The sequence below is a fragment of the Neltuma alba genome, unplaced genomic scaffold (genome assembly GCF_004799145.2).
Source record: "Neltuma alba isolate B1F8T4 unplaced genomic scaffold, ASM479914v2 tig00000358_pilon, whole genome shotgun sequence".
NCBI classification, from domain to species: Eukaryota; Viridiplantae; Streptophyta; class Magnoliopsida; order Fabales; family Fabaceae; genus Neltuma; species Neltuma alba.
Genome location: NW_021632020.1, coordinates 91415 through 105902, shown reverse-complemented (window position 1 = coordinate 105902; position 14488 = coordinate 91415). Strand labels below are relative to the sequence as shown.

Genomic DNA, 14488 nt, shown 5'->3' with positions numbered 1-14488 from the left:
AAGTGGCAGCATCTCCTGCTCTTTTTCTAATTTTCTAACATTTTTCTTATATTTTTCCATTTTGCCCTTACTAGACTAATAATTCTAAAAACATCAGCCCTGACCTTATCAAGGTTTCACATCAAAAGTTATTTCATCTCCTCGTCTAGTTTCTATATTGGCCCTCGTCCCAATTTTTAACTTTCTATGTCCAGGTGAAATTTCTCGAGATATGGTACATGGGACTCTTTTTTTAACACACCCACATAAATATCATGACAAATACCACCCTGTTTTCATTATCTACTTAAAACTCCTAATATCCACGACATTGTCATCTTCAACCTTCTAAACCTAGTTCATCCATCCCCATGAAAACACCATCATCCTCTTATCCTTACTATCATTCATTGATTCAATGTTTATACCTTCATTCAAATTCAAAACATTATCTATATCCACAATCATATGAATGCAAAGTTCTCATATTTATCTCCAAAGAGGATCGCAACACTTGTTATAAGCAAGATAAAAGTTCTATCTTTTGGTTCAAGATATGATAAATCAATTCCTCTAGCTTCTTTAAAGGCGAAAGATCAAACGAGATTACAAGATAAAAGAAGATAGAAGATTAAGCTAGAATGAACACACCATCTTGAAGGGTTTCCTACTTCAAGTAGGGCAAGCTTAAGTGGTTTGATTCCTAATATTTCCAAGTACACAAAGTACAATAGCGTGTTGTAAATTGTTAATCCGAAATGGTAATAATCAATTCACGAGTTGTAATTTCTTCTGAAGTTTACAAGCTTTGGAATTGCAACTCCAAGTTTGATTATTATTTTTCCAAGTATGCCATGTACAAAAACAAGTTGTAAAAATTTCATCCGACATGGTTAAAATTCAAACAAAAATAATAAATTAATAGTCAAGTGTGAATGGCTAATAGGAGACTAAAAACCTACAACTAATTTATGTACATGAACGTCACAGGCATTTTTATAGTGAAGCCAATAGTCAAATTTTATCACAAAAGTTCAACTTTTAGCCACCTAGGTAGCTATTAAAACAAACATCATCTTTTGCTCATTATGGTTTTCTGCTGGGATGAAAATAGCCTCAAAGCAACTTCACAACTTGAGTTGAGATGATGATTGACTAACCACCAACAAGGTCGTGCTTAAAAGCAGCAACTTATTCCCGCAAAGAAGTAAAACCTTATAAACAAGCCAGCAAATAAAAATCAAAATGCTTTAAGTAGACATTATTGTGATCAAGCATTACGTCTAGGTCTCATTTGCTCAACCATATCATGACTTGAATACCACAGTCCTTCCTGTATACACAATGACAACAATAATTTTAGGTACTTAAAAGAATAGCCTTAAATAGCGTAATAACATAAAGACTTTATTACACACATTCTTTTACTATTGTGCGGGAAGCTTAATAATTCTACTCTTTGACCTCCTCCCAATGTGTTCCGATTTCACTAGTTTAATTATATCATAAAATTGATCCCTTTGAACAAAGAACATACTGATCAATAAGAGTCTGAATAAAAAATCACCGAATAATAAAAAATATGCAAAAAATATTTCTTACACATTGGTTGACTACTATATTGTCGTTAGATCTTTCATGGCAGCCTTCTTATTCGGCTTCTTAATGTCAATATGTGGCTTCAACAATTTTAGGACATAGATACCCGGCTTCTCAATGTCGTTCATTCCACACGTTCCCCAAACACATATTCTCTTCCATATAATCATTACCTAATCCATTATACTCATTTCCCAAACATATCTGTCATAACCCTTTAACAGACTTTCCCCGCAAACACATTTTAACACCCACCATTATCCTATACTAAATCATCCATCCCCCCACTAATGAACTTTATTTCCTATAACGCTAATTTCAATCAAACACCGTTCATAATACAAATAGGGTTCCAATCAATCACTTAGGGATTCTTGCCATTATTTTCCAAACTAAAATAGTAATAATGGCAGCCCAAAAATGGTAGCCGATCGTAGGGAGTCAAAGGGTAAAAATGGCACCTCCCTTCTCTGTGCTTTAAAACTCCCCGATGGGCATTTCCGTCTGTCTCCAAATTTCAAAACCAGATTTTAGGTTTTCACACTTAAATGCGATAATCAATATTCAGAGCATCAATGTGTCATTTTGCATTTTTCAGGTTCTTCTCATGTCATTTTCCCTTTATTAATCTACATCAAAATTTGCATTTATTTTTAGTGTTTTGTTTCTTGGAGAGCTTGGGTTTTGGTTTATGGTTTTTAATTTAATTTTTTTTTAAAAAAAAGACAGAGATCTGTTTCTTTCACATGGTGGAGCTTCCTTAGGATTCCATCAACGCCAAATAGGACAAATTTAACATTGTTAATGCCATGGAATCATGGAGTAAGATAGCAGCATTAGAAAATTATTAGCAATCTTGACATGTTTGAAAAGTACACTAATATTCTTTTAAAAAATTTAGAACCAAAACAAAAATTAATATAAATTATAATGATTAAAATAATTAAAAATTTATATTATATATTAGCATAATAATTCAATGAATGTCTATCCATAAAGAATCATAAAACAGGGAATTAATGGATAAAAAAAGAAAATTAAAATCATAAGGTAGTAGAACATGTCCACCGTTCTGTTTTTGGTGGAGAAGGATCATAATTCGTGTCTATCTTCTTGTTGTTGACAGGACAAAATGCTCCAATTATGGATTTTTTTTATTGTTTTATCATGACAAAATATTTATGTCAATTTTTCTGATTGAAAATTAAAGTACTACAAGAAAAAGTAATGTCAAAAGGCTTGAGGTTAATGGTGGAAACATTTTCCTGTGCATGGACATTTCAAAAATATCAATATATGAAGAAAATTGAGTATTTTAACTCAAGTTTTGCTATATGAAAGAAAAAAACTAGTTTTAATTTATCTTAAACTAGAGTGAGTTTTCGATGCCAAAAAAAAGCTAGATTGAATTTTTTTAAAAAAAAAATTATATGTTCGTTAAGGAGTTTTAACAATCATAAGAGGAAATTGTAAGTAAAATTAATTAAAAAATGTTAAACTCCAATTCCATACTTTTTTAAATCAAAGTACCTAAAATATTGCCTGCTCCGCCTCGCCCTCTAATTATGGCTTAACTGCATGGATCTTTCCTATATTTTGATTTTTGAAAACATACACTTAGGTTCAAATAGTTAATACTGTTAGGAATATTCCGAAAAAATTCTAAATATATATTTTTAATTAAACTTTATATTAAAATAAATTTTATTTACTAATTTACCCTATATACTAAATCCCTAATTTACTTAACAGTTTGCAAATATAGGGGGGGGGGGAGCAAGTCGCAAGAACCACTATGGAGAAGACAAATGCAGCTATGGAGAATCATGAAAGCAAAAACTTATGAAACTTATCAAGAATCTATTTGTTTTTTTCTCCTCAATCCATTGAACAAAGTATTTCACATATACAATTGTTTTTTCCTTCCAAAAAACGAAGCTCTGTGTGCAGCAACTGCGTGATGACATGAATATCTACCGTGTGTAAGAAAAGAGTATTTATTCGCGCCTACCATCACCTTTTAAAAACTTTTCTTTCATCGTCATTAATGGTTTAAAGAAATACTACCTTTGGTCCTAATTATAAGATATCACTATAAATAAAGTCTTATAATTAGGACCGAAGGTTATCATAATAGAAGAAAAGAAGAACTGTCGTGAGTTGTTTTGATATATATATATATATAATTGTGTATATGTTAGCCATTTGAGAAACTAAAATAAATAAATTTCAATAAGTATAAACAAATTTCAATAAGTATGTTGAAAAATTAAGATTATTTTTTGGTTTTATAATTTTTTTTTTGAAAATATAAATATTTAAATAATTATTATGTTAAACAGTGTCATTTTTGTCCAAAAAAATTGAGAACTCAAACTTGACAATCAACTAATAGTTTGGATTGATAGAAATAAAATCTCAAATTATGAAGATTTGTGTAATACATATTTTAATTTTAAAGTAGATTTATATAGATTTTCAAAATAGATAGGACGTACGGGTAATTAAGGCACAATTGAGAAAAAGTTTGAATGTCTGGGTTAATGGAAATAGAATCTCAAATTAGGAAGACTTGTGTTACACATATTTTAATTTTAAAGTAGTTTCGTATAGATTTTCAAACTAGATAGGATGTATGGGTAATTAAGGCAAAATTGAGAAAAAGTTTGAATGATTGGATTAATGGAAATAGAATCTCAAATTACGAAGATGTGTGTAGCATATATTTTAATGTTAAAGTAGGTTTATATAGATTTTCAAAATAGATAGAATGTGTGAGTAATTAAGGCTCAATTGAGAATAAGTTTGAATGTTTTACTTTAGAAGGCTGATTTGAGTTTCATTTCATCCTTGTACTTGTACGGTCTATAAGAAATTTTACTTTACGAGAGTTTTTTTAGCGAAAATTTATTGCTGGGCCCTCATAGTTTTTCCAAATTTTAAATAAGGTCCCTCGATTTTTCTCCTTTTTTTATTAAGCACTTTAAGTTTATTGGGAAAATGACAGATAAAGAAGCTCCAAAATGTGAAATGCCAATTTGGGAAGCTAAGGAAATGTAATTACCCATAGGGAAGTCCTTCCCAAATTGGGATTTTGAAATTCAGTGAAATGACAAAAATGCCCTTTGTTCTTTTTTTTTTTAAAAAAAAAAACCCAGCCCCTCACCGGTGGCCGGTGGCCGGCGACTGGCCTCCGGCGGCCGCCGACCGCCTCCGGCCACCGGCGCCGGCCACCGGTGTGGTGGCTGCCGGTGAAGGATTTTTGTGACAAGATTTTTTTTTTGGGAATAAGATAATATTGGTTCAAAGTGGCGGGGGTGGGATTTGATCCCACAACCCCTTGGCCACTTGGACCAACAAAAGGATGGCCATTGGGCCATCAAAGATTTCTTAACCTTATAATGCAAACAAAATATAAGTTAGCTCTTTTACTGTGACTCCAGCTCGTGACAACAATTTATCTGAGGATGACAAGTCTTAATTGAGAAATAACAAGTCTAAATTTGATATTAACAAAGCAACTTTTCCTTATACATAACAAGAAATACCGAATAAATTGTTGTTATTTTTCAACAAAGACGTGTCATTTTTAAATAAATTATGATCATTTTAAAAATGATCATAATAAAATGATCATAATTTATTTAAAAATGACACGTCTTTGTTGAAAAATAACAACAATTTATTCGGTATTTCTTGTTATGTATAACGAAAAGTTGCTTTGTTAATATCAAATTTAGACTTGTCATTTTCCAGTAAAGACGTGTTTTTTCAAATAAATTATGGTAATTTTTAATTAACGTAGATGCTATTTCTTGTTATGTATAAGGAAAAGTTGCCTTGTTAATATCAATTTTAGACTTGTCATTTTATAGTAAAGACGTGTCATTTTTAAATAAATTATGATCATTTTTAATTAATGCACATGCTGCTATGTTATGTATAAGGAAAAGTTGCTTTGTTAATATCAAATTTAGACTTGTTATTTCTCAATTAAGACTTGTCATCCTCAGATAAATTGTTGTCACGAGCTGGAGTCACAGTAAAAGAGTTAACTTATATTTTTGTTTGCATTATAAGGTTAAGAAATCTTTGATGGCCCAATGGCCATCCTTTTGTTAGTCCAAGTGGCCAAGGGGTTGTGGGATCAAATCCCACCCCCGTCACTTTGAACCAATATTATCCTATTCCCAAAAAAAAAAATCTTGTCACAAAAATCCTTCACCGGCAGCCACCACACCGGTGGCCGGCGCCGGTGGCCGGAGGCGGTCGGCGGCCGCCGGAGGCCAGTCGCCGGCGGTGGTCGCCGGTCGCCGGCCACCGGTGAGGGGCTGGGTTTTTTTAAAAAAAAAAAGAACAAAGGGCATTTTTGTCATTTCACTGAATTTCAAAATCCCAATTTGGGAAGGACTTCCCTATGGGTAATTACATTTCCTTAGCTTCCCAAATTGGCATTTCACATTTTGGAGCTTCTTTATCTGTCATTTTCCCAAGTTTATTTCGTTAGATTCGTTAATCGTTTATTTACAAAATTGTTATTTTTAGTGTTAATAAATCTATTAGACATTAATGATGTGGCAGACAAATGGGTATAAACAAGTTAGATTTTTTTTTGCTATGCATAGGTATCCTCTTATTAAAGACAATTGCATTCAAGGTACAGTCAGACACTAACTGTAAGTACCTCTTCTAGTAAGAATTTGAATATTAGTTTACCATATTGCAGAGACTATCCTCTTCTGCTAGACACAACCCTTGTTAGTTAAACAAATTGGATTTGACTAGGCACAAATGACTCCACGTCACTTATGATGGGACTATTGAGGAGATGTTTGGATAGTAAGTAAAACTATGGTTTAGGATAAAAACCTTGGTTTTTGGATCCCACCATCCAAACATCCCCATTTTTTGCAAAATCAGTTTTTGATTGAAAATCATGGTTCAGAAAAAAGTAGCCAAACACCATATTTTTTAGCAAAATCACTATTGCATTGAAAACCATGATTTGGGGTATAAAACTAAGGTTTAAGATATAAAAATATATTTTATAATGGGGGTGTTTAGATAAAACAAAATCATAGCTTAGAGAATAGCTTTTGAGAAAAAAGTTATTTTTGAGAATAGATTTTGAAAGAATAGATTTTGTGAAAAAATGATTCTAATAAAATGAAAGTATTTAAACAGTTGTTGTTAGAAGCACTTTTTATATGTAGAAATTGCTAAAAAGAACATAAGTTTATATAATAATTACATAAAAGATATATTTTATAATATATGTTTATTTGAAATAATAAATTTGTTAATAATATATATTTTTCCAACATAATAAATAATATAAATAATAAATAATTAATATGTATATGTATTTATAAAATAATTAAATATGTTTTTAGAAAAAAGATTTTCAGAAGGAGCGACTGTGAGGGAACGGGAGAACAGGCAAAGCTTGTGATAATTGTCATGAGTGTTTTTGTCTAATACATTGTTGCTAGCTTCTAATAAGAGTAATTATTACTCTAACAACTAATATTTTACTTCCAAAAGCAAAAAATTCTGGCTTCTTTACAAACCAAGGTTTTAGCAGGCCAAACCTTGATTTTGACCCAAACTAAGGTTTTGGGGGGAAAAAACTGGTGTTTGGATATCAGCTAGCCCAAACCATGGTTTAAGGCCTAGAATTACTTTTCTCCAGATTGCCAAACACTCATATTTTTTCAAACGTATATACACGTATTAATTATTACTTATGATCGTTAATATAAAAGCTAAATAACTAGTTTGTCTATATTAAGAAAAATAGTAACAAGAAAATAGCGTGCGAACCAACTCTGCTAGGGCCCTACATCGCCCTACATCCTTTTAAGAGTGATCCTTGACTTCGTGCCTTGCGAATCGAGGAAGCTGTGAGGTTTGGGTGGAGAAATAGAGGAGGGCAAGGAGGATCCGAATCGTAGGAAGAAGAAGGTTAAGATGGATGGGAGGGAGTTTACTGGTGTTGAATCTTTACCGAGCAGAGAAGAAGACTGGATGGTGCCGAACAGAGTTCAAGATTCTCCAAAATCCTATAGAGAGTCATTGATGCAGAATGTGAGTAGAAGAGTTTGTCGGTGGCAATGGGCAAATAGTGAAGAGGAGGAAGGAGGAAACGGTTACAATGGGAGTACGAACTTTGATGAAGTGCTAAATCCAAATGAGGGAATTGAAGTGGATATTTCAAACCCACTGAGGCCGAATTTTCGTATTAATAAAGAGGAAAAGGAACACCTATTTCGTCCTTTTCAAAAGACCTTGATCGTGAAATTAATGGGAAGACAGCCGAATTATGTTTCATGGTGACAAAGTTGAAGCAAATCTGGGCAAAGAAGGGTGATATTGTGATATTTGATTTGGAAAACGATTTCTTCCTGGTTAGTTTTTAGCTTATGGATGACTACATGGAAGCTCTAATTGGAGGTCCGTGGGTCATTATGGATGCTTATTTGAGTATTGCACAATGGAGACCAGATTTTAATCCAATGATTGAAAAGATTGATTCAATGGTGGCTTGGGTAAGAATTCCAGAACTACTAGCTCCTTTATTTGATAAAAAAAATTCTTGTTGAATTTGGGTAATGCCATTGGTAAAACTATTAGATTGGATATACATACTGCTCAAAGAACCAGAGGTAAATTTGCAATAATGTGTGTGGAATTGGATTTAACTAAAGCTCTAGTTCCTGAATTTGAAGTAGAAGGGCAGATTTTATGTGTTAAATATGAGAGTATGAATTTGCTATGTAAAAAGTGTGGTAGGTATGGGCATTTGAAGGAATATTGTGAGAAGTTCTATAGGCAGGAGAATATGTGTACAAATAAGAAGGATTTGGAAGGAGAGCGTGCAGTTGAGGGTCCTTATGTTGAATAGGACTTATGGAAAACTGTTACTAGGATACGAAGACAGAGAAAAGAAAATGTTATAATTCAAGAGCAACATAAAGGGTCTAGATTTGGTGTGCTTGAGATTGAGGAACCAAAGGAAACTAATATGGCAGTGGATGTTGAGGTCAACCAAGGGGTGATGAAAGAAATCACAAATGTAAAGAGTAACTCCCGTTCTAAAAAAAGGGCCCAATGAAACAAGAAGAAAGTGCAAATAAATGAGAATAAAAAGAATGCATAAATGGAATTGGAGAGAAGGAAAGGAAAGCAGGAAATTAGAATGATTGAATAGGAGGTTAGGAGGGAGGATATTCTCAAATTAAAAAGTGCTGTTCAAAGGACTAAAGGGGTATCAAACAAGAGTGTTATTGAGAAATTGAAAGGATTCTATGAAACCAATGGGGGTATTTCTATCAAGGAATATGGTGGGCAAGAAGTCAAAATGCTCAATAAAGAAAATGTAGATCCTAGTGATCTAATTGCTAAAAGAGGAGGAAAGGTGGATATTGATCCGGGAGAGATGGCTTGTGAAGAAGAGGAAGAAGATCCGATGAGTGCTCTAGTACATTGTTGAAGGAGGAAACCCTCCTAGTATTCTAAAGAATTGATCTGTTGATTTTGGCTGTGATTTCCTGTTGTTATTTGATTGCCATAAAGTTCTTAATCTGGAACAGCAGGGATGCAGCAAGCAAGGGTTTTGTGGCTGCACTAAAAGGTTTAAAATCATCATATAGGCTTGATGTTGTGGCTATCCTTGAGCCACGAGTAAGTGGTGTGGTGGCAGAGAGGATAATAAGAAGCTGGGGTTTCAAAAATTCGAGAAGGGTAGAAGCAGAGGGTTCTCTAGACGAATATGGTTGTTATGGGATTCAGACGGAGTTCAAGTTGAGAATGTGGTTAAGGATGAGCAATTTATCCACTGTAAAGTTAGAGAGGGAGAGGAAGAATGTGTGTTGACAACTGTTTATGGCAGTCCTAATGAGCAGAAAAGACAACATTTATGGGGGAAGTTGAAGATGCTAGCTGACGAAATAAATGAACCTTGGATGGTGGTAGGAGACTTTAGTGACATCAAATCTCCATTGGAGCAAAAAGGGGGAGGTAGAGTGAATGAGGCTAGGTGTAGAAGATTTACAGAATGGATACAGGAATGTGAGTTAATTGATATTGATGCTACTGGACCTTTCTTTACATGGAAAGGGCCTAAGTGGGAAGGACTTGACAGAGTCTATAAGAGGTTAGATAGATGCTTTACTAACTATCAGTGGCAGTGCAAGTTTGTGAATGCAGAAGTAAGAGTAGCACCGAGGATATGTTCTAATCGTCACCCAATCTATGTGGACCTTGATCTTGTTTTGTATTCTAATAGTAAGAGGATTTTCCGATTCGAAGCAACTTGGCAATTGAATGAGCAGTTTCAACCTTCACTAAATTAATGGTGGAAAAAGGATGATGAAGCTCATAGAAATCTTGTTAGTTTACAAAACAACTTGAAGGTATGGAACAAGGAAGTTTTTGGAAGGATTGAAGGGAGAAAGAGAAGGCTATTAAGTAGGCTTTATGGGGTGCAGAATAGTATTGATAGGAGAATAAATCCTTTTCTGCTGCAACTTGAAAGGGATTTAGAGAGGGAGCTAGTAGAGACCTTGAAACAAGAAGAGGTGTTATGGTTCCAAAAATCAAGAGGGAAATGGATTGAACAAGGTGATAGGAATACAAAATACTATCATACCAAAACATTGATAAGAAGAAGAAAAAACAAAATTAGAATGTTGAAGAATAGTGATGATGTTTGGATAGAAGACGAAAGAGAAATAGTAGGATTGTTTCAAGAGTTCTTTATGAAGCTTTTTGCAAAAGAAAGGTGCAGCAGACACTAGTTAGAGACAAACCATGCATGGGGTAATGTTGACAAAGAAGAAATGGCCCGTGTGAGCAAGAACTTAATTAGTGAAGAGGTTAAAAATGCTTTTGTCCAGATGGGAAGCTTTAAGGCTCCGAGAGAAGATGGTTTTCCAGCTTTTTTCTATCAACAAAACTGGAATGTTGTGGGGAGCTCAGTGATAAATCTGATGAATGAGCGATGGGAGAAGCCTGAGAGAATTCAAGAAATCAATAGCACGCTACTTGTCTTGATTCCAAAAGTTGACAAGCCAGAAAAGGTAAGCCAATTTAGACCAATCTCTTTATGTAATGTGTTGTATAAGGGGTTAACTAAGTTGATTGTTAATAGATTAAAGCCTCTTATGGACAAACTTGTTTCTCCTCACCAAACAAGCTTTGTACCAAAGAGGAACATTCATGATAATATTGTAATTGCAAAAGAGATGGTGCATTCCATGAATAGAATGAATGGAAAGAAAGGATTTATGGCTGTAAAAATTGACTTAGAAAAGGCTTATAATAGAATGTCATGGGATTTTATTGAGAAAGTGTTAAAGGAAGTTGGTTTAGATGAACATGTGATAAAGTTGATTATGTGTTGTATTAGAACTTCAATGATGGCCATAAAGTGGAATGGAGAGAAAAGGGAGACTTTTAAACCTTCAAGACGCTTAAGACAGGGGGATCCACTTTCCCCCTATTTGTTTGTGTTGGGAATGGAAAAATTAACACACATAATTTTGGATAGTGTTGAGATGGGATCTTGGCGAGCTGTAAAGGTTAGTAGAAGAGGAATTGATATATCTCACCTCTTATTTGCTGATGATTTACTTCTTTTCTATGAGGCAAGTATAGATCAAGCTTGTAACTTGTTAAATATTCTTGAAACTTTTGGGGATTTTTCAGGACAAAATTGAATCTTCAGAAAACTAGCATTTTCTTCTCGAAAAATACAGGAAAATGCTTATAGAAAGAAATTTGTAGTTTAACGAGTTTCAAAGTAGTTGATGATCTGGGAAGATATCTGGGAGCTTATATCACTAAAGGAAGAACTACTAGATAGAAATTTTAGTTCCTTATAGATAGAATGCAAAGCGAGCTTAGTGGATGGAAGAAACAGAATCTTTCCTTAGCCGGCAGACTTACTTTGGTGCAATCTGTCACTAATCAAATGGTTTTTTCATATGCAACATTCCCACATTCCAGTGGGTGTGAAGCAAAAATTAGAGAAGATCCAAAGAGATTTTATATGGAACAATAATGAGAACAAAAAGAAATTACATGCAGTGATTTGGGATGTTTTATGCACTTCAAAGGAGAAAGGAGGTTATGGATTGAAATATATGACAATAATGAATGATGCGCTCTTGGGAAGGATTGGGTGGAATCTAATTGCAAAACCAGATAATCTGTGCTCAAAGGTTTTAAGTGGAAAATATGGTAGGAGTGTGAATTTAAGAAGGGAATGTGTTGTAAAGACTATAGATTCTGAAATCTGGAAAAATCTTGCTCGCTTATGGCCTTAGTTAACTAGTAGTGTGGTGTGGGAAATAAATAATGGAAGGGAAGTGCATTTTTGGAAGGATTGTTGGGTTGAGGAGGGCAGAAGACTAATAGACAGATGTAATATGCAATTAAGTGAGGAGCTTTCAAATTGTAAGGCTTGTGAAATGGTTAATGTTGATGGAAATTAGGATTTCTTGAAGCTGGAAGGTATGTTGTCTGAGGAGGATATGAGATTAATTCTTACTGTACCACCACCAAAGAATATATATGGTAGTGACATTGTTAAATGGGGTTCATCACTCCAAAATAAATATGTTGTTGCTGATATGTATAACAAACTAAAACAGGAAGGAGGAGTGAAGGATATATTGTGGAACTGAATTTGGCATTGGAAGGGACCTAGAAGAGTGCAAGTTTTGTTATGGCTAGCAGCTCACAATCAGTTACTCACAGCAGAAAGAAGAAGTAGAATATTGGGAGAAAATGCTAGTTGTTTTAGATGTAGTGAAGAAGAAGAATCTCTTATGCATGTTATGAGGGATTGCTATGTTGCAAGGATGATTTGGGAACGGCTAGGAGAAGAAAACCTTAATTTAGAATTTTACTTACTACAGAACCGTGATTGGTTTAGATGGAATCTTGGGAGGAGGAATAAGAAAGAAGTTATTACTTTTGGAATCACTTGTTGGATGCTATGGAACTGGAGAAATAGATGCTTGTTTAAAGAGGGATTTGTCATGCCAGATTGTCTAGAAATGATGATTGAGCATTATGTTAACGAGATTTTGCTGACAGTTGGGAGGTATGGAGGAATAGGGGAAACAAGGCAGGAGGTGAATATTAGTTGGGTGACACCAAGAATGGGTTAGATGAAACTTAATACTGATGGGGCAGCTAGGGGTCAAAACAGATTAGGTTGTGGGGATTGATTCGAGGGAGTAGAAGATGGACAGGTTTTGCAAGGAAACTAGGATCACGTTTTGCCATCAAAGCTAAGATTTGGGGCATCATTACTGGGTTACAAATGGCTAGGAATGCTGGTATTAAACATTTAATTGTTGAATGTGACTATACTACTGTTGTTAATGTTTTAAATAGAATTACAGATGATATAGATTTAGATTCTATTCTGTTAAAAGAGGTACAGTTAGCCTTAGAAAGCTTTGATCAAGTTTATTTTAAGCATGTATATAGGGAAGGAAATGCTTGTGCTGATTGCCTTGCAAATCTTAGCTTTGATTTAGGGGAGTTGTTTACTGTTTTTAAGAACCCTCCTCAAAAAGTAAAAGAATATTTGTATAGGGATATGGTGGGAATTGCCTTCCCACGAAGGATGTTGAAGTAATAAGATGGGCTGATGCCCCTTGTTTTCACCCAAAAAAAAAAAAAAATAGTTAAATTAGTTATTTATAATAAATATATGTTTCATTTTCTAAAATGCTTGTTAATCATGTACATTGAGACTACTATTTTATAGAACCTTTAACATGTACAAATTAGCATGAGAACTACTTTGAAAAAATACATAAATGTGTTAGATAAAGAAAATTGGACTCTCATATTCAGAATCAAATTAAATATCTAATTAGGTCTCATATTAAGAATGGAAGGTAATATTAATTAATTATATTTTTTCATATATCATTTATTATTTACAAATTTATTATTCAAACAAAAATATAAATCAGAATATACTTTTATGTAACTATCATGTTAACTTATGTTCTTCTTAGTAATTTGCATATAAAAAAATGACTTTGATAATAATCATCCAAATATTCTCATTTTATCAAAATTAATGTTTTCTCAAATCTATTAACAAAATCTATTCTTCTAGGTAAAACCAAACCATAGTTTAAAGAATAGCTTCTGGAGAATACATTTTGAAAGAATAGATTTTGTGAATAGATTTTTAGAATAGATTTTGAAAGAATAGATTTGTTAAAAAAATAATTTTGATAAATTGAAAATATTTGAGTGGCTATCATCATAATCATTTTTTTCATCTGTAAATTACTAAAAAGGATATAAGTTAATATGATAATTATAAAAAAAATTTAATTTATATTTTTGTTTGAAATAATAAGTTTTTAAACAATAAATTGTACATAAAAAAATATAATTAATTACTATTATCTTTCGTCCTTAATATAAGAGCTAAGTGGATATTCAATTTGATTCTGAATATAAGATCACAATTACTTTATCTCTCATATTTATCTATTTTTTATATCTCAAACCATGGTTTATACCTTCAAAGCCCAAAAAAAAATCACTTTATGAAAAAACCATGGTTTTCAATTCAAAAGTGATTTTGCAAAAAAATCATAGTGTTTTGCTACTTTTTTTAAACAATGGTTTTCAATCAAAAAGTGATTTTACAAAAAATTAACATGTTTGGACAGTTAGATTCCCAAACTATGGTTTTGTTTGTTACCCAAACACCTCCTAAAATCTATTCTTCAGAGGTTATTTTACAAACCACAGTTTGGTTTCATTTAAACATCCCCTAAGCCTACACTAGTAGTCGACTTATAACAAATGAACAATCAACAATGTCAAAACTTAATAGACCTTATGAATGATGGAACAAAGACTTATC

At 33.1% G+C, this 14488-nt stretch overlaps 1 protein-coding gene across 1 annotated transcript; it reads left to right on the top strand.

Moving 5' to 3' along the window:
- The first annotated feature begins 8938 nt into the window (after positions 1 to 8938).
- Positions 8939 to 9932, top strand: LOC114725484 (uncharacterized). The gene is made up of 3 exons (XM_028912037.1): positions 8939 to 9058; positions 9154 to 9268; positions 9370 to 9932. Exons 1-3 carry the CDS (start codon positions 8939 to 8941, stop codon positions 9930 to 9932), a joined length of 798 nt encoding a protein of 265 aa, XP_028767870.1.
- Positions 9933 to 14488: the final 4556 nt, after the last annotated feature.